Consider the following 27,425-nt stretch of genomic DNA (forward strand, 5'->3'; position numbering starts at 1 on the left):
ATATTTATTTTCAATAAAAAGTAATACATTTGAACAACAGAACTTTAACTCTAATTCTTGATTATTTTGATACTATTAAACATAACTGCATTTTTCATGCTGTCAATACATTGTCTGCAGTGCCCATCATGTTTCTTATAAGCAGCGGCAACTATACATCTGTTTAACTGATGTGATGTATACCAAAAACGTAGTGCTTAGGGTATTCTCTCTGTATTGGTGGACCATGGACCAACTCCTTTGACTTTTCCTGTCATGTTACCTTAAAACAAATGCACAGTTTAATATTTTCGATGTATTGTTACAATCTACATGCATTAGTAACCATAAATTTCAAAGTCAAGTGTATAAGCAACCTATGGAAATTTAAATAATATTTGGGTTGACCTTAATCAATTGTGAACCTTGTGGTTAAAAAAAGCTTTTGTTTGTTGTTTCTAATAATTTTGCTGTAAGGTCAACAGATACTGCATTTCTGAACAAAGCAAATACCACTTTACTGTCTACTGAATGAACAGAGTTCATGAAAATAAAACCACTAAGGCAGCAACCATTTAATTTTCTGGAAGGGAGGGGTTATGGATTTTTTTTTTGGAAAAAAGATATTTTTTGTTCAAGGGAAAAAAGTCCGCCCTAAATATCAGCAAAATAAAATCTTTAAATAAAAAAAATAGGATACTTCTAATGTAGAATTTAAAGTTACTTTTGGCAAGCACAAATTAAGGCCGGGAGATAACTTGCTAAAATTGATGTTTTTGATATTTTTTTTCTGATGTTAGTTGAGAGACATATTTAGTCGGCACTACATACAAATTAAACTACAATTTTATGTACAACTTGTTATAATTTGAAAAATAAACAATGAGATGAAGTGTTAATGTTCTCTAAAACCATAGTAAAGCCAATTTTTTATCAGTTGTTTTTATTCTGATATAGGAAATGATAATTATTGACGTATAACTCTTTGGGCAATAATTAAGGTTGATGATAGAAAATCAGCCCGATTTTTAGTTGTGAATAGTTGACCACAATGTTAAATCACTTTGAAAAAATATCGGCAAAATTCATAATGTTTCGAGTACGCGATCTCTAATTTATTATTTCCTTATTCAGAGCATGCGTAATGCGTTGTTGTCAAGAAATACAAAAATGGTGGACGAGGACGAAATTCGAGTTATCTTCTTTCAAACATAGTGTTATTCGTGTTGCAGAAAACAGTAGAAATAAATCATGGCAATGGAAAAACTCTACGTTGTGCGGGACACCCATTCCCGACCAATAACTGCCATAGGGTACAACCCAGCTCGCAGGGAAATTGTAATTGGATGTGAAGGTACTTGCAACATGAACCACAAGGGCTTGGTGAAATATATTTTAGTAACATATATGCTCGTAAGGCAATAGGAACCTCGGGAAAAAAATCATAAGGGAATTTATTAGTTGATTACTGCCTTTTTTCAAATTGTTTTTTTTTCTCGCCTGAAATCGCTCTGTGACTAATTTATGGATGATACGTTCTGTTTCTGTAATAAACCCACCCTACACTCTAAACTCCTCTTTAAACATAGATTTTACCCATTTTTTCAGCGCCATGTTTAAATTGTTATCAGCCATGATTAACTTTTAATTACCATTATCAGCCTACAATGCTAGAGAAACCCATAAATTACATCAGTATACTGAACCCACATGGCAGGTTTTATGTTATATTCCTAGAATCTTGTTTATATGATATGAGAATAATTGTACTATCATCTCTTTAAAGATTTTACAAAAAACTCTCCTAAACTATTTGTAATATTTTTATCATTAAATAATTGACATAAATCCACTGATTTCGAATGAGTTTCACAAGCTTCACTGTTAATTTAATACATATGTAGCTTAGGATTTCTAGTTTGGGGTTAAAGGTTATTAGAGACAAATAATGGTGAACTTCCTGGAGAAAATTAATCAGATATTGGCCAGTTGTTTTGTGCTTCTATTGCTAATGGTTTCGAGTTTCGAGAATCTACTTTTGCTAGAAACATAGACTGTCATATTTTGATATCAATGATTATAGAATTATTACTATTAATATAATATTTTTGTAAAGCTGTGAAGTTTGATAATTTGAATTGTTAATTATTCAGCTTTCTTTCTTAAATTACAGATGGAGTAATCAAATGCTATGAATCTGAGACTGGAAAGTTGTGTTCTGTTCAACATGAGCATAAAGGTTGGGTTACAGATTTTCTTTACTGGTAGGTTAATTAATGAATACTCATCTACACTTGATTTTACAATCACAAACATTAAAGTGGTTTAAACAGAGATAAGTTTAACTGATTTTGATCTGTAACTATCAAGATGGCAACCATACCTGAATCAGGAGGTTACCTTTTGGAAAGACATTTTGTTGTTGTTAGCCTAAAATACTTATTAATTGATATATATATATATATATATATATATATATATATATATATATATATCTATATATATATATATCTATATATCTATATATATATATATATATATATCTATATATCTATATATATATATATATATATCTATATACATATACATATCTATATATATATATATATATTTATATGTATATATATATATATATATATATATATATATATCTATATATCTATATATCTATATATATATCTATATATATATATATATAGATATATATCTAGATATATATATATAGATATATATATACATATACATATATATATATATATATATATATTTATATGTATATATATATATATATATATATATATATATATATATGTATGTATGTATAACATGTACTTAACCATATGTGTTTACAGGGCACAAGCCAAAATGATGTTATCAGCTGCCAATGATGGGGATATTGTAGCTTGGTCTTCTGGTGGTGGAGTCTTTGATGTTGTTCCTGTGAGTTTATGTTTTAAATTTCAATATCTGAAATGTGTGAAAGAGTAAGTTAACAAGAGAATCAAGATTCTAGCAGTAATTAAAAAGCAATCCTGCCATTCCTGGAACAAAGAACAGACTGGGAAAATCGACACTCACAACAGAAAAACATAAAATAACCAAAATAGTATGTATGAAGAAAGAAAAGTCAGTGAGCAACTCAGACTCCACTAAAAACTGGGTGTCTCAACCAGGTGCACCGGTAGGGTAAACATCCTCTGCTTTTCCAGAAACATCTGCAGAGTTGCTTATAAAAAGTCAAGTCTGGGGTAGAAGGAAGAGGAAAAAAAACTATGACACATTGAACAAATTGAAAAGGTCAAACAAAAACTGCCCAACTGCAGATGAAAAATAATTCATTCTCTTGTGACATGAATATCAACAAAATTTTATTGGTTTTAATTTATAATTCAGAGGAATTTACATCTGATAAATCTTATCCTAAAATGATATATATAAGTAGTTGTATTTTTATAGATTGGCATACCAGTGTATTGTATGGTTATGTGTCTGTTTTCCCTCTTTGTAGATTGGCATACCAGTGTATTGTATGGTTATGCATCCTTGGAGGAGACAAATTGCTTGTGGGTTTAATGGAGCCATTAGAATTTATGGACTAGATGAAAGTAAAAATTCATTCTTTTCCTCTTACAAATATTTCATTTTCTATAAACAGTTATTTTGTTTACTTTTGAATTTATGAATTAGTTGGGTCGACATTATTTGCTAATTAAGCTGTAAAAAGAATTATAGGGTTCTGTTAATTTGTTGATAATTTGTTGTTAACCCCTTTTACTTGATGTTTGTAGCCATTTTACCTATACATATAGAAGACAAGGAAGGTACTATATATGCTATCAAGTTTTTTTTACTAATTTTAATACTGATACTTATTTTGTGGTGATAATGTTGATGTATTATTTTTTTTACCTTGATGACAGACAGCATTAATTCAGCAGTGCAAGTTGAACACTAAAAATGTATTTAGTGTATATGTAGTAGTACTAAGTTACCACTTTTATTCCTTAACATCTTTAATCTAATTTCATGAGCCATATATGTCAGTTTTTCCCCCGTTTTAATGCCAGTCTGGAAGGATTTTCTAGAATTAGTTGTTTAAACTTGTATGAACTCATCATTGTCTATTTTTTTTATTCTTGCTACATTTGGCCTTTTCTATTTTTGACCTGTTGTTAATCAGTTTTAACCTCATTTTAATGCATGTTTAAAATTCTAGTAAAATAGTGACACATGTCATAGATAGCTCTATTCATGTAGTTTTTATTCATTATTTATTTATGGTAACTGAGTTGAAGAGGCAGTTTACAAAAAAAAATCATGTATTTTATTACTTATTTTTTTTTTATAAATTACCCACAAGATACAAATTTTATAATAATTGTTTTCAGGTAAAGAAAATGGTCACATCTTAGATCTCCATCCACTACACATATTTGAGGACCATGAAGATATTGTACGATGTCTGATTTGGCATGAAAATAAGATTTACTCAGCTGGGTAAGAACTTTTGTAGATAATCATCAAATGTCATGAAATTTTGATATATTGTTACTCGCTACTTGAGGAAGCTTGCTTTTTGAATTTGAATTGTTGGCTCAGCTGGTCCGAAAGACCATGTGAACCATTGCCATCACTTGGCGTCTGTTGTTATAGCAACTTTTCAAAACTCGTCTCCTCTGAAACTACTTGACCAATTAGAACCAAACTTGGATTGAATGTTCCTTAGGGTATTCTGTATAGAGCTGATGTGAGGGATTTTGATCCATCAACAAACATGCCCACAGTTACTAAAAATAGAACATAGGGGTCAGACAGATGTTTGCATTTATCTCCAAAACCGTGATGTTTAGCAAAAATCTTACTTTAGGGTAAAAGTGTTTGCATAGTAAGGTCTGTCTGTGGTCAAATTTCATGTAAATCTGTCAGGCGTTGTTGGATTAATGAATTGCCCTTTTTTGTTAGGAATCTCAATCCAAGAAAAATCATGGCACTTTTACAAAAAATAGAAGGTTGCTTATCAATTCAAGTGAGCGATTAAAGTTCTTTAGAGTCTCTAGTTTATTTTTGATATGAATTTGAATTTTCTTTTTATTAGGCTCCTCATGAAAATCACTGCCTGCATTTTTCAATCAAACTTCAGATATTTCTTACAATATTTTAGTTATAAAGGGCCATAGGGGTAAAGTCCCCAAAAAATCTACTTTTTAAAATTTGGTGCAAAGTTGAAATTTTTTTTGTTGGATTTCTTACAAAAATTCCTGTCTTAACACAAGAGCTCTAAGAAGTATGCTTAGCTAATTTACTCTGTCGTTTACTGTTTTTGAGATAATAAAGTACAAAGTGAGCCATGAAACATCCTGAAGCAGAACTTTGTACATAAATGGAATTTCAAAAAATTGTGCAATGTTGTACCCAAATAAGTTGTTGTGTCCATAATGAACTGTAAGTTCCTTTGTTAAAATGTGTCAAGAGTTAATATTGTGACAACAGTTGAACACTTGCCCTAAGTGAGCAGTGGTCATCTGGCTGTGGTTGTATCATGCTGCACTTTTCGAAGCTTTTTATTTATACGTGGATTGGTTTAACTATGAAAGTATGTTTTTGGCACAATCAATTCCATTGCTTTTATTTACCTGTGAAATAAAGATGTGGTTAAAGGAAATGTCCATGAGACTGAAACCCAAGCACATATATAAATAAAATATGTATTTAAAATATTCTTTGAAATCCTCTGTCAATGAATTTAACTTATTTGATTAAGTTAATTTATGTATTTACTAAGAGTAAATGGTTAATGGATATGTTTGGTTGTATATATAGTCAGTGTATTATCAGATTTTTTTTATAAGGTATGACAAGAAGCTGATTATTTATGATGTATCAATGGATGGTACTGTCAAGAATAAGATCATGTAAGTCTTTATAAAACACAACAAAGAATTATAGTAGATCTAAATCAATAAAATAGTGGTGACAATTTTATGTAAACAATGTCAATTCTTCTCTCATTACAGTATTAACAGCTATTGAATTAAATGTATATAGTGATGATTGTTACACGATAATAAAATTTACTAATGCCAGTTAATGTAAATGATCAAAGTAGTGACGTGTGTTTTGTCTGGTGTTACAGAAATCCTAAGGCACACGATGCTGGTATATCATGTCTATTGATGGTGAGAGACAGCGAGAATAGTACATGGATAATCACAGGCTCATTTGACAAGACAGCAAAGATCTGGTCTATAGATGGTAAACATATCAAACTCGACCATAAACTAGACAACTTTATGGCTACAGTGTCAGGGATTTGTTACGTCCCTAGGAACAAAACAGTCTGGGTTGCAGGTGGCACTTCATATGCCTCATTGTTTGATCCCAAATCTGGTGACAAGGTGAGATTTAGTTTGTTGTTTCCGTAATGTGGAGATATTTTCCATATCTTTTTGTATCCTTAATTTTGATATCAGTTCAGATTTCAGTTGCCAAAATCTTAATGATACAAAGTGAGATAGTAGATTTTCCCTTTTATAAAATGCATTGGAATTTCAATAAAAAAACATTTTTTAACAATTAATTTCTCATACACATGTATGCTTTAACCATAACATTTTATGCTTCTTTTTGTAACAGGGATGAAAGTTTTCTGCAGATTTTTTGGGTGATTTTGGTCATTTTTTAGATCATTGTAAATTTATTGAGAAAATTTTAGGAAGGGGTGAGGTCTGATGTTGACGGTTTTTTGCCCAGTTAGCCCATTCAAAACACTTGGTTGTGTCTTTGATTAAATGAAAATGAACCAAAAAATCAAGTCAGTAAAATTGACCCATACCTGCCAACTTACACAATGTAAGCGTGTTTTTCACGATTTTGGCCCTTTGTCCTGCTAACACGATTTTACATGTCAAATTTGTCCTAAAACCTGATTTTGTCAAATTTACCTAGAAAAATTCTAATTCAAACCCATAAATTCATGTTTCAATCACATTTCTTTGAATAGAAGAGTCATAAATCTGACAAAAGGTGTTAATTGCTGTCTAAACAGGTAATGGAATGTTTAATGACCGGTAAATAGTCCCCGAGGAGCAATTAGCTGATCAGGGTTATCAATAATGATTGACAATTAGAAAATGAATATGGATTGGATCTACTACTAATTTATGAACAGCCAATCAATTTCTCAAGAATAACTTCTACTGCACAATTAAATTGTCAAATACTGTCAGTTTAATAGGTCTAAAATTTGTAGAGTCACATAAACAAATTATAAATTTACCAGTGTTTAGACAAAATGAGTTACCCCCTACAATTTTCAATTATTTTTTTTTTATTTCAACAATACAGTATATTTCACAAAAAATATTTGCAATAGTTAAAAAAAATACTATATATTGTAAATTGCGATGATTTTTGAAATTTGGTAGCTGTGTTATTGAAATTTTTACATTCCTGATATACTGCACCTCAAAGTATGCATTTAATGCAAAGAATATGATGTCCAAGTTTCACATTGAGAGAAAACTTTCAGTTTTGTGAAAGGGTTATCCGGTTAATAAACTGGTTAAACACGTGTGTGACCATGCTGAGATCTATAATCAATCCATTTCAATATATGAAAATTGAGGTTCCTCAAAAAGTATATGTAGGGAAGATGTACACAATGCGTTTCATGATAGTAGAAATACATAAACTGTATTCTCAGTTATTTTTAAGAATTTGAACTTCAGCATTTCAATTAGGTTTGGAAGAATCCCCCACGAAAAGGGGGTTACAAATATCAATTCATAACATTGCATGCACATGCTGTTCAACTGAAAAAGGTCCTGTACTACTGGAGTAGTTGTCTTATTCATACATTACAACAGTAAAACCCATACAACTTGCAAAATTTGTCGTGACATTGTCCTTTCACACACCTCGTCTGAAAAACCCCATGGGGATTTTCAAAAGTTGGCAGGTATGTTGAACTGTTTTCTGCATATTTTATTCGAACGTTACTCCACGGCTTTTGTGAACACAGTGTTCTAGGATTCCTATTTCCTGTTACCCGGGACAAGTGCAATTTGAATCAGGGAAAGTTAGGTACTTAGTTACACTTTCCCGTGGCAAGTTGAAAACTTCATATGCTGTAAGGATTTGTTTTGTCCCGACTGGTTTAAAAACTGAAGTTGTAATCTCGGTTGGCGATATGGTTATTTGTCAAAAGGAACCAGTTGGCATTGTTCCTCATTTTTTTCAATTAAATAAGTAAGTAAACCATACTCAGGTCATGTCAAAGAGTAATCAAGGGAACCTAGGTTATAGTGATAATCAAAAGAATGTAATCCAGGGACAAAGACCAGACATGGAAAACAGACATACACAACAAAGAACATAAAGTAACTAAAATCATACATACAAAGTAACAAAAGCAAATGAGCAACTCAGACTCCACTAAAACTGGGAGCATGGACCAGGAGCACTGGTAGAGTAAGCGTGCTCTGTTTTTCTAGAAACACCCGCCAGGTTGCTCATAAAAAGTCAAGTCCAGGGTAGACAAACGAGGAAAGGAAAACTGTGACCCATTGAATAAATCAGTTTTCATGGTGCAGATGGATACACCATATTGATCCACGAGTTCATGATGACGACCAAAAATCATCCTCCCAAGTCAGGGTTTTGAGTCCACCCTCGCTCCCTCAAACCCCTGACATCACTCTTTCATATTTAGTGGGTATCGCCCAGCCAATTCCGATTGGTTGTTTCCTGGGGTGAGAAGCACCAATGATAATCGATTTAACAAAATGTGTGTGGAAGGTAAACTATAATACGAGGTAATGGACGATCCGATATAGTAACTGAAAGTTGTATGATGTCACAAATGATGCAATATGAGTAAAAATGATAACTGTAGATTCTGTTTAGAGTCTTTACTGAAAAAAAAAATGATGTTATGTGTAGCCACTTTGTAAGTTATATCGGAGAGTTTCTATTACGAGTGATTTGATTGGATTTTGGATCTGGTTTAAATTTAAGTAACTCACTAGATGGCGCTTGGCGATACCCGCTAAAAACCCTGACTTGGGAGGATGACCAAAAATGTGTTAAAAATCTTGAAATCTCTGGGTTTTATGGGGCTTTGCTCTGTGGGGCCCCACCAGGGCTATGTACTTGGACCCTGCTTTAGGGCTTAAGGCAGCCCGCAAACCTCCAGCTAATATCTTCATATTTTTTTCGACAAAAGTCACTTTCATCTCTGTTGTAAATAATACACTTAAGTCCTTCCATTTACAACTTGAGGATTTAGTAAAAAATATTATTATTTTTATTATTATTACAAGGTTCTTTTATAGCGCATTATATATTTACAATAAAATACTCTAAGCACTTTACAACATACACTAAAAATACATATAAACCCAGAAACTAGTAAACTTTACAGTAAAATAAAATTGTAAACAATAAAGGAAATAAAAAATAAATAAAACGAAAAAATATAAAATTGCAATTTAAAATTTAAAACCAGATTCAAGATTTAAAATTATATAAATATCAGTCATCCAAATAAAATATTAAAAGTATTTACACAAACTTAAAATGATGTTTTATGGAAGGTCAAAATTTATGTTATCAAACTTAAAATATTGAAACATACAGAAATTTTTTTATATTCAGAATGTAATACTGTTTTGTTGTTATAGGTTTCAGAATTTATTGGTACATTTCAAAAAGAAGAAGAAGAAAAATATTCCTTACAGATTTTGAAATATTTCAATGAACTTAATGAAGTTGTAGGTAAGCACTGCAGTAACAATAGCTGATAAAGTTGATAATATGCCTAGGCAGCCTAGTTTTTAAGACTTTTTTGCATAGGTCAATCTGCTCAGCAGAAGTTATTGTTTCTCAACCTGAATTGATGGAAATATTATGGTGTGTTTGCACCGCTAAACTAAACTGCTTGAATTCACAGTTTTTCATGTTTCACCCTTATCAAGATAGTTTGCTTTCTAACAAAAAAATGCATGTCAAATCCACAAACCTTGGATATTAGTCCCTTCACTGTTGTGTTTATATCCAGTGGAGACATACAGATCACTTAGACTATTCATATTTTAGAACTATTTGAACATTTTATGGTAATTGTATTCCATCTCTGTTCTACTTTCAGCATGTACTAGTAGAAGACACTTAATTGTTTGGAAGTACAACACATCAGGTTGTGTGACAGCTTTGAAGTGTAAAGCTCCATTAGAGAGTTTGTGTTACAGTAAGTTCTGTAATATTGATCAGATATTGATTAGTAATAATAATTTGTGTAAGCAAAGAGGGTTATGGTAATAATATCGGATGCACAAATTGTCATCACTCAATATTTCATATGACACAAACTTGTTGTCTTCATTATTGATATGTGTTCTTGTTTGATAAACAATTAAAGTTGGTTGACCCTACTCCAGTGGTCAAAATATCAAGCCTCCAGTAAAAAAACAATTGATGGACATGTTTTGTTTCTATACATGTAGCCTTGATATTCTTCTATTAAATGTCAAAGGGTCATTGGTTGCCATAATTGTTTTTGTTTAACCTGGTTCCAGTGTAAAGGGAAATTCTTGGTCATGCATGCATTTTCATCTGATTTTAGTGGTACATTCCTCCTAAATAGCAGTCCATCAATTAGTTCATTCCTCCTAAATAGCAGTCCATTAATTAGTTCTCTTTATTTTATTGCAGGTTGAAAATCAATATCAAAATATGAATCTAATTTTAAACAGATTTTTAGGGTGTACAGTAAATCACAATGGCGAACTTATAAAAAGAATGATAAACCATACAAAGAATGTTGAGCTAATTTGAGTATGTTAGGAAACACCTCTTGACCTGACCTTGATGACATATGATTTCCATGCAAAGGCCCCTGTTCTTCTTTACAACAATCCAAATTTGTGATTGCACCAGAAATAGGTTAAACCACCATATTTACAAATTGATCAAATATTCATGTTTACAAAAATTTTGAAATACAAGTATGGAATAGGTAATTAACCCATTTTATCTGCGTAATTTGTTTCATGATTTATTTATAGAAATGTTGAATTCCAACTAAAGAAAACTTAACTACAGTAACTTAATTCTATGTGTTTTATGTTTTTAGCTAAAAAAGTGCCAATACTGATATTCAGTGGTGATCACACAGGTGTTATAATGAAATGGGAAAGAATGCAATCAAATCATTTTATGTACAGGTTAGTCATTGATATTTTTATAGGGAAAATTTTTTTTTTTTGGTTATAAATCACTGCTAAAAGATTTTTTATCTTTTTTTAAGAATAGTTATCAACTAATAAGTAGCAGCCTTGATAAAAATCAGACAGGGGGTGATTCATGCATGTGAAAATCAGACAGGGGGTGATTCATGCATGTGAAAATCAGACAGGGGGTGATTCATGCATGTGAAAATCAGACAGGGGGTGATTCATGCATGTCAAAATCAGACAGGGGGTGATTCATGCATGTGAAAATCTATACTCCCACTTGCAGGGTAAAGAGTGATGGGATATCTGCGCTTCTGTTACACAGAGGTTGCCCATTCGTTACCTTTTCTATGCTTCTCCATGGTGTTTAATGATGAAACATTTACAGAAATTTTGTTATATATTCCCGTTGCAGGGATTGAATTTCAGATTTTTTTTTAACTAGCTTAAATTAGCAAATACTGAAAATTCAGGAACAGTTAAAGACCTAATAAACAGTTTCATTGTGTCATTCAGTTTTTGCAGCTTTCAGATACAATTTATATAGATTGGTATATGAAATTGGCATTTTTCAAGAGTTATCAATCATTATTTGGTTGATTTAAATGGAGACGAATGTACGAATATCTAAAAAAATACAGATCTGTATACAGAAAGGACTATGTATAGCATATAGATTGTCTGGAAAAAAAAAGAAACAATTGTTTGGTGAGTTTTTCTGCACCTTGAATCATCTCTATATCTCAGTGTTTATATGGATTGGTACTAAGAGAAGTATAGGTGCAAATGGGATTTTTCAGTTGAACAGTAAAATATTAGAGGCCATATATACCTTTGTCTATTTGATGGGAAAAAACAATGATTGGATTATTAAACAAGTTTTTTAAATATTGATTTCAGTAATGAACCATATCAAATTAATGATACTCAGTTGAAGAAGAAAAAGAAGGCAGGAAGTAAAGCAAGGGAGTTAATTCTTGAGCAGCAGTTAAGTCATACACCTTCACAGAGACCTACTGAACCTGTCAAAGTTGATTCAGCTAAAGTTAACTTCAGGAATATTCAGAGTCACTACTCCTACAACAAACCTATACTACCTGCTGTGAGTAGACTGTGTTTCACCTACTTGATTTACCATCATGAAAATTAACATTAATTTAGTGATGTTACCAACAGAATGTTTGTAGATAAGGTAGCCTATACCTATAATACTGGTAATTGGTAGATCTTTAACATTTTCCAAAATTGAGTTATGCATCAGTTTTTTTTTTCAAATTTCCAAACGGGACCTTCCCAAGATAATTGTATTTTTGTAAAATCTGGTAAGATCATTGGTATATTGCACAGTTAGTTTATGTGTGGTAGACCTTAATTGCCTCTGCTACTAAGGGATAATATTTCAAGAAAGTTGTAGCAGAGTCTACAAAGTAAAAATTGTCCAACATCTACAATTATTTCTCCATATATTGCTTTGTAAGTTCCATTTCACATTTTTTAAAAGTACAATTCCTTTGCTTATATATGATTCTCCAGCTTTATATATAACAGCAAGTAGGCTTCAGAATAGAAAATCATGTAAAATTTATCAAGGGTACCACCATTGAGAAAATGAATATATTGTCTTCAAAAATTATGAATTTGATTTGATCACAAATTGAACTACCAAAATCACATTAGCGGAGTTGGTGAAGGTTTATTTGCAATCATTAACTCCTAAATATCTGTGCAAATTAGTTACAATTCTTAACAAAAATAACTTATGCAGATGTATGGAACGCCTAAACTGTCTGATGAGATACACATTTGTTTACGTGTTGTCAATTTTATATTAGGGCCTGCCTGCAGCAGTGCTAAGCTTGTCGTATAAGGCGACTAAATAGTGCTCAGAAACCTAGTTGGGGGCTAGGCGCTCTGCCCACAGAGCAACTGGGATGTGTGCCCCAGGTGGTGGAATGGGGTACCCCTGGCATGTTACATGCTGGGGTTGTCAGGCTATAATACGGAAAACCTGACCGCAAACCATAGTGATGCACCGTTTTGGAAAAGATGCCACGTTTGTCGAACGTTAAAGAACCCTGCTGTGGTATTGGACCCTATTATCCTTGTGTCCCATCCCATTTTTCATTTCATGTTCATTTTATCATCCATTTCATGTTCATCGTCTGAATATAGCTGAAGTATTGCTACTCGGACGTTTAACCCCGACAATCAATCAATCATTAACATTTTTGAAAATTCTTTCTTAAAAATTAGTTTTGGTGGTTTGTTAATGTAGAAAATTAAATTTAATCATACAATAACTTGTAGAGTCGAATTTATGTACATTTTCGCGGGAGTCGAAATTCCCATGTCCTTGGAATTAAAAAAAATATATATTCTGACTACGAAAATCGCCACAAGTCATCAACAGAGTCCAAGGTGTATCAATTGTGATAATATTGAAAGTAAATAACAAATAAGCTATTTTTTTTACTATAGAATAAATACTCTAGGGTGACTGGATAGACTACCCAAGTGTATTTTGTTCAACATTTTTCTAATTGGCGTTGTGACGTCTATTTTGCCGTTTACGGACTGATTTGAAGTTTAAACGATCGGAAAGTTCCGGGGTCACACGTTATCATGAAATTTTTGTCCACATCACGTAAAGAAGAAATCACTGCACGTAAAGAAAAGAAAATGCACATAATGTATTTAGAGATCAACATAACGTAAACATGATACGACCTCATGTTATAAGAAAACCACTGCATGTAAAGATAAATCCACATTACGTAAATATATGTTGACATAACGTAATCATAAAACGACGGAACGTAAAGACAAAATTACAGAACATAAACACAAAACGACATAATGTAAAGATGTTCCTACATAAAGTAAATACAAAATGACCACATGTAATTATAAAACCACGGCAAGTAATATAAAATTGACAACACGTAAACAAATGTGTATCTCATCAGACAGTTTAGGCATTCCATACAGATGGGTGAAAACTATAGACTATTAGCTGTGGAAAAGATGTTTGTTTGTTGGGGTTTAACGTCCGAGCAGCAATATTTCAGCTATATTCAGACAATGAACACGAAATGGATGATAAAATGAACATGAAACGAAAAAAAAAGGATGGGTCACAAGGATAATAGGGTCGACAAATTTTGACTGCCACTGGAAATAGGGGGGATGGGTAAGGTCGGGCAATTTAGCCTCCTGTGGCGGAGCGCAAAGATTCCTACTCCTATCGAATACCACAGCAGGGTTCTTTCACGTGTGAGGAACGTGGCATCTTTCCCAACACGGTGCACCACTATGGTTTGCGGTCAGGTTTTCCGTATTATAGCCTGACAACCCCAGCATGTAACATGCCAGGGGTACCCCATTCCACCACCTGGGACACACATCCCAGTTGCTCTGTGGGCAGAGCGCCTAACCCCCGGCTAGGTTTCTGAGCACTATTTAGTCGCCTCTTACAACAAGGTTAGCGCTGCTGCAGGCCTATTCTTTTAAACACCCGGACCTGCACGGGGAGCTGTGGAAAAGAAAGTCTGAAATTTAGGATATGTTGTCTAATAAAATTTTATGTTACAAGAGTTACATTTTGTGACATGAACTACACAAAAAATCATTAGTCTTCAAATTTCTATCAGCATTTGCTTAAAGGTGTGACCAAGAATCATTGTTTGTTTTTATTTGGCATTATAACTATTTCCATTTGCGAAAAAACCTTTAGAAAAAAATTCTAGAAGTATTTATTATTATTTTTTGTAGAATTTGTATCTTGATGGAAGATCCCTTATGTTTTTCTTGTCTTTTTTTCAGAATCTTGAGTCTTTAAAAAATATAACTAAGGTCTTGTAAATCTTACTTCAGTGCAAATGTTTATATTATTTGTATTTTCTAAGTTTTATCTTAAGCAACTGTATGTTTTACTTTATATGTAAATCTTTGCTTTCTTTTGGGTGCTATCCTGTTAATGATCTACAGTATAACCTGTGATCTATACCTGCATGCTCCTACAGTATAACCTGTACTTTCAGACAACCACTCAAGATGACCAGAAAATTACCATAATGAAAGTTGTCTTTGTTGAATATTTAGATTATATTATAGCTGCATCAGAGGATAGTAATATATGTAAGTAAATCACACATTCACATAGCCATCTAAAAAGTCAGTTTGTATAAGTATAGTTTTTGAATACATTTGATAATTCACAAAAGTTTAATAATATCAGCTAGTCTAGATATTGCATCTTTTGTAGTAATGAAATTTGTCTTTTGTTTCTAAAAATATTTGTTTACATGTATGTTTTATGACTTACTATGACTTTAGTATATGGCTATAATGACACCTAAAGCATGCTGTATAACAGAGTCACTAATTCTTTCTGTATGGAAAGATTTGATTTGTTGTCTTTAATACTTATTCAAGCTTTTATGCTGCTGATGCTGTCTTGATTGAATTGTACATTTATTTGAACAGTTTATATCTTTCCATTTTCTAAATCTTATTATCAGTTATAGGCGTGCATGAAAGTAGTCAAATGTCATTGATGCACATTTTAAAGCTTTTAAAGGTGTATTGAAACTAATTTGAGTATTTTTTTTTTTAGTTAGTTTATCATTATTCAGATTTTTTTTGTACAAAAAGATGAACTTGTTAAACTATGTAGTGCATTAACCACCAAATAGCAAAAACACATGCATGCTCCATATTTTTGTACTTCATTTTTAGTCATTATTCACCCTGCAAACAAAGTTCCTTAGGGGATATATAAAAATTATCATGTTGTAAGTGCATTGCCTCCTTCTTTGTGAATGCTATCCAGGCAGATCATATTATATAGATGTTACATGAAGGAAGATTATTATTGCTGAATCATGGAAAATAATCTAACAAAAAGTTGTTTGATGTCAAAACAGAGGGTATCCTTTTTGAAGCATGCTCCCATTATTTCTAATTATTTTTATTTAGCTTATTTAATAACAATTAGAAATCTTTTATTTGTATGTGTGGCAAGGATATCAAGTTCTTATTCTAGGTTTATCTTTGATATACAATAAATAAGTTACGTTTTTCCTGTCAGATTATCATGAGCAGAGCTGGAAATAAAATTCAAGTGAAGCTTTTTAATACTGTTAATAATGTCTTAGTGATTGTGATTTAGAATAAATTATTCAACTTGGATGAAAAAGGTTATATTTAAACTGTAGATATGTCAACAGTATGATTTGCACAAAACATAATTTTATAAGTATTTTTTTCTACTTTGTATTTACCTGTGATTTAACTCATGATATTTTCATACTTGTATTTATATCTTAATCATTATTGCCAAAATTAAAATTTTATTTTAAGAATTAGTTATTCACAATTTGTGATTAAGTTCAAAGGACACAGCACTTTGTAGGATGCTGGATTATTTATTAGATAGACATGTTTCTAGGCTAAATGTTGCTATCAAGAACAAAAATTATTATGATATTTATGTTTTAAGTACATTCTACATCCTGGGGTTAATTATTATATGTTGATTTCTAGGATGTAAGTTACGTTCGATTGAACTGCCCATGCCCATTGATTTCTAGGATGTAAGTTGCGTTCGATTGAACTGCCAATGCCCATTGATTTCTAGGATGTAAGTTGCGTTCGATTGAACTGCCAATGGCCATTGATTTCTAGGATGTAAGTTACGTTCGATTGAACTGCCAATGCTCATAGATTCTAGGATGTAAGTTGCGTTCGATTGAACTGCCAATGCCCATAGATTTCTAGGATGTAAGTTACGTTCGATTGAACTGCCAATGCTCATAGATTCTAGGATGTAAGTTACGTTCGATTGAACTGCCAATGCCCATTGATTTCTAGGATGTAAGTTATGTTTGATTGAACTGCCAATGCCCATTGACTTCTAGGATGTAAGTTATGTTCAATTGAACTGCCAATGCCCATTGATTTCTAGGATGTAAGTTATGTTCAATTGAACTGCCAATGCTTATATATTCTAGGATGTCTTTTTATCATACAATATTATCCATTCATAAATTCATTCCAACATGGTTTAAGAAGATGAGTATATACCTTTAGATGTAAAAATCAATTTATACACATGTGACAATCTGTTATCTGTTTCCATTTATTTTTGGCAAATGTCAACCTTATATACAAGCAAATAATTTGCATATATATCTTGATTCTTATTTGAAACAGATATTTGGGGATTTGATGATGATGCTGTTAAAGCCCTGAAAGACATGAAACCAGAAGATTTAGACAAATTGATAGATAGATATAGTATACTTCTTGATCCTGATTCAGAGCTCTTACCTAAAAATAGAAAGTTTAATGTAAGTACTTTTGTCTTTCCTCATTATTTTTTGGTTACAATCCTAAGATGTCCAGTAGCTGTCATCTTCTTTTTCCAAGTTAATTTATTAAATGTTTTGGTTCATTTGCTTAATAAGAATTGAATAAATCAAACTGTTTTAACTCATACCTTTTCAGTTTTAATATATTCTGCTCATATTTTATAACATATTAATAGTCTGAAATATATCACAGATTTCCAGTGCATATGTACTGACAGCTGTATGGAAATGAAAGGTTTTATCACTTACAGGATAATGACTCAGTAACCAATAGGGTGGCAGGATTTGTGTGTAAATCTGTATTTGCTGAACATACAAGTTGTGTGACCAGTTTGGTAGTTGTAGGGAGAGAGCAGGGATTAGATTCTACCTACTTGGTACGTACATCATTAAAATTAGTATGTTTATCTCTAAATTTCAGTTTTCATGTTTCATGAAAAATAAACATTTAGCTATTCATGCTATTATTGGAAGAAAATGTTCAGCTTTATATTTAATCTGTCACTTTATTTCTACATGAAATAAAAAAAAAAACGTGTATTAGCCAAGGTATCATGATTTGAGTTAACCCCATAGTAAAACTTTTTCTGTTGTAGCTGAGTGGTGGGTGGGACAGCAGAATATGTATATGGGATTTAGAGAAAGCTAGGTAGGTATAAAGTTATCCATTATTAGATCAACAGTATTTTTTCTGTCTTTAGTAGAGAAAGCAGAAAAAAGAACAGATCTGAAACACAATCACTCAACCACTAGTAGCAAAATCACCAGTGAAAGAAAAACACTTATTAAAAGGGTACTTGACAAGGAAAAACTTGTTTTTGTAATGTGTCCGACTATAAATAAAAGGGTACTTGACAAGGAAAAACTTGTTTTTGTAATGTGTCCGACTATAAATAAAAGGGTACTTGACAAGGAAAAACTTGTTTTTGTAATGTGTCCGACTATAAATAAAAGGTCTATATCTATGTCTATTAAGACTGGAATTTTTCAATAATGTAAATGTACATCCTTTATTTACATTCTCTGTTTTAGCCTGCATGATACATTCAGAAACACAGCACCAGGATCTAACATAGAGGATACAGAACTTGCATGCGATGGTGTTATCATGGAAATGGCTTATTCTCCTAAATAGTATATACAGTTTATACTGTGAACTTAATATCATCACTTGTACAAATAGAATTTCTGTTTTAGTTTTGATTTCTATGTGACGGTTAAATTATCAAACTTATACAAATTTTGTATTTTTGGTGTAAAGAATATAATTTTACTCATAATTTAAAAAAATTTTACCATTCAAAACATTTTCATTTTTTTAAAATCACTGTATCTTTAATGAATAAGGTTTACACACATAAGGGTAACAATTGTTAACTTGAAATGGTTTGGACTCACATTTTCTAAATTTTAATCTTATGTTAAATATTACAAAAAAATATTCTTTAATTTTACAGTAATGAATTTGCTTACTCCTCATCTGATGGTATGGTCTATATCAGAAAGTTTTCATTGGACGGTTCTAAAATGACCTTACAGAATACATTACAGGGTCATGAGGGTGAAATAACTTGTGTTCGATGGAATCCCCATGGCAAAGGATTCTGGGTTACAGGATCTGATGATGGTACAATCAGAATATGGGTAAGAGTTCTCTCATTTCAGTAAAAACCAAAGGATTCTGGGTTACTGGATCTGATGGTGGTAAATCATGAGGAGGAAAATTAAAAAAAAACTTTTTTTCCTCATGAAGATGTGCACCACTGAAAGCAACAATGAAAGAACTGGATATTAAATTTATTCATTATACCTTAACTCGATGAGTCCACTGTGTATTGGGTCACCTTGGTTATAGGAATCAACCTGTCTGTCCAAGTGCAACTCCTCCTCTACTGTTCAAGAGATTAAGATGAAATTTTATAGGACAGTTTTGCATTGATTGTATGTAGACATGCCTGAAGGAATATAATTACTGTCTAAGAACTACAAAGCTAAATAATCCAACTTAAAACTTCTTAAGTGCAACTCTCCTTAACAGTTTAAAGGATTTGATGATATGATGGGCACCATGTGTAGATGTTCGTGAAGCAATATACTTACTGCCTGAGGTCTCTTAAGAGATATCATTGAACTTAAGTGTCTCGCAATTAACGTTAAACTTCTTTTGAAGCGGGGATATTTTCTTTGTGAGCCAAGTTTAATTCTGGCTTTATTACAATTTAGATGTTCTTTTTATTTGTTAGATGTATTCTGATATATAAAGCCTTTAAAACTTGGGAAATCATGCAGTGATATATATTGCAGCATTGCAATTATTTCAAATACCTTGCACATGTGTTTTTTTTACAGTAGATGAAAAAAGATTTATAAAAAGTCATATTGTAGAGTGCATAACTAAATGCTTAATTAAATAACACTTTAACAATAAAGTTGTAAATGATATCACTTTCTGTATATCAGTTGCTGCCTTCATTTCATGCATTATAAAGGTAGAACAACATTGCTTCAAGGAGATAATTAGACTGTGTGGATATAAACCACTAAAATTCCCAAAATTCTTTTGTAACGTGTTAGCCAATTATTTGCAGGATATGTGTGACGCTGACAATCAGTTGACTGTACCTATACTTGGTTTTTTTTTCGTTTTTGTGCTAACATGTATTCTCAATACTGATAGACCCGGTTTGCACTCATATGTGTAATACATGACAGACTTGGATGTTTCTTAACGTCCTTGGCTATCGTTTGGGGTCTCTCACGGATGGTGTAAAGCATCAACGCATTTAAACACAGTCCCTGGATATAGTCAAACCTGTGAATGTGTGTCATTGTGTATTTAAGGGAATTAGTTGTCATGTGACCATGTTCATTCATTAAAATTAATGCATTATTACATAATTTAAATTTGATCCGTGACCTAGTGATTCAATTTGCAATATGCATGCTATATGCAGCGTTGTGTAGCATACAACAGCATTTGCTGAATCTTTGACCCAGCAAAATATTTTTTGAGATAAAATCAACATTTTCCAGTGCATGTAAGACAGATATTGGTGCATGCCAGTCAATTGATCAGAAATTTCCAAGGCCGAAAAAAATAATGTTATATTTCCGAGCACTATTCTAAAATTATGTAGGATCAGTAAGTAGGGATTTTTATTATCATTTGTTGGTATTAAAGAAATTCTAATTTCTTGAAATTGTATTAATAGATGTTTCATTTCTAACAAAATTTTGTGTGCAAATAATTTGGACATATATTATTATAAATGTTAAATACATGATTAATACTTAGCTGTTTTTGACTACTACAAATATTTAAAAAGCCTATTTTTTCATATTCAATATATGTTACACTTTTATTAGAATGAAGTTGTTTCATTAAAAGAAAATTTACAATTTATTAAGATGACAGTCCTATACTGAAATATATCACAGATTTGTACTACAATTGATTTGTATGTTTGACAGGCTGGACATGGGTTAAACAAATGTGATGCTATACTATCTGCACAAGGTGCTGTCAGTTGTATGTGTATAGACCTTATCAATGGATGCATAATAGTTGGTGTTCAAAATTTTATCAGGTAAATCATTGTAGACCTTGTAACCAAATACTTGGTTTTAGGAAATTTCTAAGCTACAGATCTTGTAATAAGGTACCTGATTGATTGCCATCCATAGTTAATTCAAACATGTATGTTATATCATTTTGATGAACATTTTATGTTGTATAATTGTGTTTGAAATTTGTCCATTTACAAAAAAAAAGAAAAGTAGAATACTGTGGTGGAGAAGTGTGTAAAGTACAAGAATAGCAGAATACTATGGTGGAGAAGTGTGTAGGGTACACGAACAGCATAATCATTATTGTTTTAACCTTACGTTTAGCATTTTTCTGGGATTAACTTTAACAACTAACAGACAAATAAATCTACTCTCAACATTATGGTTCTTTATTTTCTAGGGTATATGATCCAGAAAACTACAGACTAGTACAGACAAATGAAGGACATTCAGACTCGGTCAGGGATATCATCCATATTACAGAGAGAAATCAGGTATACATCCTAGTAGATTCATACATGTACCATTGAGTGGAAAGATTGGAGGGTCATAATAATTAATTTGAATGAATTGTTGGATAGATTAACATTCTTAGACTAATAGGTGACAAACTATATATAAAACAAGGAACACATTCACACTTTATGCAAGATTTATGTTCAAGGAATCAATACTGCAATTCCACCCTAGGAAAATAGATGCTATAAACATATAGATGACTAGGTCTATCTGGAGGGTTACTTCTGCTTCATGGTGGGGAGTCATTTCTGGGTTGGATGTGGTCTGCTAATGGGAGTTGATGGGTATATGTCCTATCATATGCAAGATCTCTTTGAACATCCTTGTGAAACTGACAATATCGTTGAGAGCATTATCCTTGTAGAAAGTATGCTGATATTGCTAACACAAGTGTATAAGGTGTCTCTATAAAGATTAATTTCTGTTTTACCAAATTTTGCTGTTATAATACAAAAAGTTGAGAAAGTCATGCACACTAGAATAAAATGCTTGGTTGGGCACAGCTTGATACGACCGCCTTTGGGCAGGTATTGATTCACTGTTCAGGCTTGATACAGCTTTGACTTTTGATTGTGATTAGACATTTGACCTGTTTTTGCCCTTTTTTCCTATACTGTTCCAGTCAAAATCTCTGAAATCAATCCTGACCTTCCTTTGGGGATATGGCATGTTGTGGTACAATTTCAAAATGTTCCATTCCCTTTTACTAAAGTTATTATCTAGAAATCAGAAAAAAAAACTTGTATCTGGTCTCTGTGGCCCCCTATTCTTACTTGGCTCATGGCACAACCCCTAAAATCAATCCCAGTCTTCCTTTTGTGATATGGTAACTCGTAATACAATTTCAAAGAGATCCATTCACTTTTACTCAAGCTGTTGTCTGAACATACAGAAAATGCTTGTTACAGGCCCTTAATTGGTTCAAGTCATTGCCCTTGGAATCCAATGTTTCCTTAAATTGTATGGCATCTTGTGGTACAATTTTAAAAAGATCCTCTGACTTATAGTCAAGTTATTGTCTGTACATCGGAAAAATGCTTGTTTTTGGTCCCTTTTTGGTCCCTTGTATTAAAATAATAATTATATTAACCCACTAAAATCAATATCAACCCTCCTTTAGTTATTTAGTATCTCATTAAGTTTTATAAAGATCAAGCATCTAACACTCATGCCATTGCACAAAAACAACTGTCCTCAGATGATGACAGTACCATACCATTGTACGACCAAATTTCTTTTACAGTTGTATAGAAACTGATACCTCTCCTTTATTATGACATCCCAAGGTTATTTATGATATTTTACACGAAGGTGCAGAAGTCTGAAGAATTATTTTAATGAATACAAAGAAAGTATTGATAGCTTCTAGAAAGTATTGATACCAAATCATGTGGTTATATTTCAGTATGTTTCATGTTCATGGGACAAAACAATTAGAGTGTGGAATGCTTACAGAAAACCAAAAAGGAAGAATAGACCAAAACAAAATGGACATAAATCAAGTGGTTTAAAAGAAAGCTCAAGTGATAGACGGAAATCATCAACAGGGTCAGAGAAAAAAGTGGGTTTTATTGACAGTGAAAAGGAAGATGAAAATGAGGAAAATACAGACCTTAAACAAAGGGACAGTACTGAGGATGGACTTTCAGAGGAACAAGATCATATGACTGATGAGGAGGAAGAGGAATAAAGAGGATGAATGTCTTGTGAAAGTGCTAGTCTGTCAAATCAATATACAGCATCAAAATGGGCCTACAATCATTAACATGTTTTTTACTCATTTTGTTGTAATGACATATTTTTAATGTGTTTTGAAGACAAGAATCGGCAAACATGTTAAAGAAAAAATATTATGTCCAAGAGTTATATCCCTTTAAATGTGTTGATTAAAAAAACATTTTAAGGATTCCTAAGTGCATTTATTACTTGGTCACTAGTCTTTGTATAGAATTATTTTTTTGTTTCAATATCAATTACTTTATATGATATTTTTTAGACTTTGATTGGAATTAAAAGAATTTTCTGATCCATGTTAATTTACCATTGCTTTATTGCCTGTGAAGATTTAATTACCAGGAAAAAGAGATTTGGTATATTCAGATAAATGGTAATTGAAAAGTGTTTTATTGTTAAGTATTTGATTATTGGATACATTATCATTTTTTATCAAGTTATGTAGGCACAATTTATAATGATTTAAGTCTCTGTAAGAATCAGACAAAATAGGAAAATTCAGTAACATGCATGTCATTAACCCACTGATCTGACAATATAATTCAGCAACATGCATGTCATTAACCCACTGATCTGACAATATAATTCAGCAACATGCATGTCATTAACCCACTGATCTGACAATATAATTCAGCAACATGCATGTCATTAACCCAATGATCTGACAATATAATTCAGTAACATGGATGTCATTAACCCACTGATCTGACTATGTAATTCAGTAACATGGAAGTCATTAACCCAATGATCTGACAATATAATTTAGTAACATGCATGTCATTAACCCACTGATCTGACCATTATTTGATCTCTGCATTACTGGATTTTCTTAGAATTGTTAGAAAAATTAGGTTTCTGACAGAGTTATCTACCCTTGAAATGTTCATTTACAGCGCATTTCAGTGAATTTAATAATTAACTATCAACCTTGAAGGGTTCAATTCTGTGTAATATTAATAATTAAAAAAGAATCAGACAATAAAGTTCTTTGTTAAACAGTTATTGGTACAGTACAAAGTACTATATACAATTATTTTAAACATACTGAATTGTTTATTTTGTGATCTGTGCTTTTCCAGAGAGCCACACTTGTAAAATGAAAAGAACCCAAAACAATAAAAGTTCACAAGTTTAAGATAAATATATTTAAAAACAACCGTAATGTATTCATAACGAAAATTATTTACCAATAATTTCTGTATTACCGGTAATGTTTAATGGGATTGCTAAATCTCTTGCCTTTCCTGCGATCAAGTGTATTTCTAGTAAGAGAAGTGCCATACCTTATGTCAAAGATTATTGTTTTATAATGAGATCAAGTTCATTGAAAGAATTTCAGTGATATTTTGTACAAAGCATCTGTTTTCTTCTAATTTAGATCTATCACTGATATATCCTCAGCTGTCAGATTTATTACTCAAGTTATTACCATGTATTTGCTCTAATGGATGTGAAAATTTCCACAAGTCATGCACATTATCCAATAAAAATCTGTTAAAGTTATTTGTGCATTTCATGTTGGGTACCACCAAGGAGCTTCAATTAAAACTGAATTATCTTGCATACTGAATGTGTTACAAGAATGTATTAGAAAAAAAAATTGATGGCCACTTTTATGATTAGAATTACCATAGAGGAATAATAATAATATCATCAAAAAGAGGAGATTGATCAAATCCACACATTATTATACAACTGCAAAAAATTGCGGTCATATATTGGTATGGTGCTGTCATTGTTGTTTTAGTGTAATAACTTTAGTTGATATTTAACTAAGATTTAGGTTCATATTAAATTTTGAGTTTGTGGCCCCTACCGTTTTATATACATGTAAAGGGGCAAAAAAGGGTAAAAATAGGTGTGATATTAAAATTTGTGTAGAATGTTTATCTTCTGATTTTGGTTTTCCCTTTTTATTGTGTTCTTTATTTAATTCTGGTAAACAAATGTATCAGCAGAATTGATGTTTTTACTGTTTTCAAGTTATAAGGGGTCAAAGGGGCCACACCCCAAAAAAATCAACTTTTTATTTTTGGTCTGATTTTGAACATTTTTATTTGAATTTCAAATTTTGTGCAATATAGTGACCAAACCAGTAGTGTCCATAATGAATTGTAAGTCCCTAAACTTAAGTGTGTCAAAAACTAAGATTGTGTCCCCACTAGCCCCAACTGTTCAGGGTTTGACCACTGTGGTTGTATCATGCTGGGCTCTGCAAAGCTTTTTATTACCATTGTAGTTCAGCAGAGCATTCAGTTGATTTCACATCTTACATTTGAGTTATGGTAATGTCATTAGTGTTTTTCAACGTACAATGTACATAAATATATTATGGTGCTCTATTTCTTCTCTACGACTTTTGCCAACTGTTTTTTAGCAGCAGTTCAACATTGCTTTCATCTTGAAACAACTGAACAATATTCATCTTTCAATCTCATAGTGTGCTCTTATGTGCAATTCTCCGTATTTTGATTTTCTATTTTTTTCATTCCATAAAAAAAATAAAAAATCCATATAAAATCCAGTTGAATAGCCCATCCCTTGTAAAAAGAAAACTCTTTCAAGATATATATATAATGGGAGGTAACAAAAAGTATGAAAGGTTAATTATGTAAGTGACTGATATTGTTACAGTTGTTTATAAACTTGTATGTATAAGCTTGTTTGTCAGGTGTGTAATTTGTTATGAATAAGAAACTAATACTTACTATGACACATTACATTCATGTACAAATGTATGTAGTGTTATATAACTTACAGTTTAATAATACAGAGAATCAATGGCATTTTGTTTAAAATCTGTGCTTAAGTTTAGTCTTAGAAAATTTTGTAGTAAACAATGAAAAAATACTCTATAGTACTTTCTTCTGAAGTAAAAGACAATATTTCATTACAAGTAGCTGTGCCACATAGAACTGAGCAGAAAATTTTACCGGTAGATTAAAGATTTACATGTAAAACTATGTACTGTTTTGAAATTTCTAATTCTTCAAAACTGCAAATCTCTCCATTTAACATCATACTTCTGTAGTTTTTTTTAACAGTTATTAATGTTGCAAAATTTACTGCACATAGAAATTGCCTCATATGAAAACATTGAATGCTTTTAAATTTAAATAGATGTTACAGTAATATTCTTTTTCATATTCCTGACTTTGGCTACAACAGAGTGGTTTATTGTCAAAGGACAACAGTAGACTTCAAATTCAAATATTCAATTTATTAGAGCTGTGGTAAGTACTTGGAAACTGATGAAGAACTTATTTCTAACCATTCAGGTACCAAAGTAAAAATAGTATCAGTTTCCAAGAAAAATGCTTACCTTTTTCCCTTTCCCAAATGAGACCACCAACCAGGTTGGTGGGTTATGTCCCTTTGAAAAACTAGCTAAAATGGCTTGCATTCTTTAAATATGAAAAAGGATTATACTGAAGCTGTGGAACAATTTTTGGCATGTTTTGTGAGTTGTGAATCTAAAAACTTCATTAAAAATCTCAAAATTGAGAGTTCTGTTAAATGTTTGAATTTTTCATTAAATCTTCACTCTAAAGAATTTAAGTAATCTCATTGGTAGAGGTTTTGAGAAGATTTGTTGATCAGAGAACATTGCTGTGATTTTATTTTTTATACCTTGTTAGATTTCTTTTATCTTCATATTTTAAATGTTGATTTATATGGATAAATAAATATTTAATACAAGTCAGAGATTTTTTCTTTTGATTTATAGAAAACAAATACATGTTTGACTAGAGACTAAGGGTGCCTGAATGACATACATTTATCATTATCCTTATGGTTTGATTGAAAAATCTAAAGTCCAGTCAAACTAGCAAAATTTCACTTATAATCTAATCAAATTGCAACAGAAGATATTTCAGTTCTAATCTATAGCACTAATGACTATGAACAAAATAAACACAAAAAAAAGTCTTAACAAAACTTAATTACGCATTTCAAATATAACACTGAAAAGGGGAAATAACTCCGTAAAAATGACTGTAATAATAATATTTGATACAAAAAT

At 31.6% G+C, this 27,425-nt stretch overlaps 1 protein-coding gene and 1 long non-coding RNA gene across 3 annotated transcripts; one reads left to right on the top strand and one right to left on the bottom strand.

Annotated features, from left to right (window-relative positions):
- LOC148623110 (uncharacterized) lies at nucleotides 1–10,167 on the bottom strand. The gene is made up of 3 exons (XR_015920778.1): nucleotides 9,998–10,167; nucleotides 2,817–2,946; nucleotides 1–262 (listed from the first exon to the last, which is right to left on the bottom strand). It is a non-coding gene; the product is annotated as an uncharacterized LOC148623110 (long non-coding RNA).
- Nucleotides 1,098–27,104, top strand: LOC148623111 (uncharacterized). 2 transcript variants are annotated; one of them, XM_088573642.1, is made up of 21 exons: nucleotides 1,098–1,333; nucleotides 2,153–2,243; nucleotides 2,832–2,919; nucleotides 3,488–3,584; nucleotides 3,768–3,800; nucleotides 4,368–4,476; nucleotides 5,829–5,891; nucleotides 6,113–6,374; nucleotides 9,660–9,753; nucleotides 10,127–10,225; nucleotides 11,111–11,201; nucleotides 12,111–12,312; nucleotides 15,251–15,347; nucleotides 17,424–17,560; nucleotides 17,833–17,958; nucleotides 18,178–18,230; nucleotides 18,614–18,715; nucleotides 19,039–19,225; nucleotides 21,053–21,168; nucleotides 21,549–21,642; nucleotides 23,073–27,104. In XM_088573642.1, exons 1-21 carry the CDS (start codon nucleotides 1,231–1,233, stop codon nucleotides 23,355–23,357), a joined length of 2,529 nt encoding a protein of 842 aa, XP_088429768.1. In that variant the 5' UTR covers nucleotides 1,098–1,230; the 3' UTR covers nucleotides 23,358–27,104. The 2 variants fall into 2 exon arrangements, with proteins under 2 accessions (XP_088429768.1, XP_088429769.1); XM_088573643.1 differs by lacking the exon at nucleotides 3,768–3,800 and having other exon boundaries at nucleotides 1,105–1,333.
- Nucleotides 27,105–27,425: the final 321 nt, after the last annotated feature.

The sequence above is a fragment of the Perna viridis genome, chromosome 3 (assembly GCF_037379345.1).
Source record: "Perna viridis isolate PV_CMFRI_1.1 ecotype Kerala chromosome 3, ASM3737934v1, whole genome shotgun sequence".
In the NCBI taxonomy this organism is placed as follows: Eukaryota; Metazoa; Mollusca; class Bivalvia; order Mytilida; family Mytilidae; genus Perna; species Perna viridis.

Coding starts and splice junctions, on each gene's coding strand:
- LOC148623111 (XM_088573642.1), top strand. CDS start 1,231: ATGGCAATGGAAAAACTCTACGTTGTGCGGGACACCCATTCCCGACCA. Junction 17,959..18,177: donor GATTAGATTCTACCTACTTG/GTACGTACATCA, acceptor TTTCTGTTGTAG/CTGAGTGGTGGGTGGGACAG. Junction 21,169..21,548: donor GGTGTTCAAAATTTTATCAG/GTAAATCATTGT, acceptor TTTATTTTCTAG/GGTATATGATCCAGAAAACT.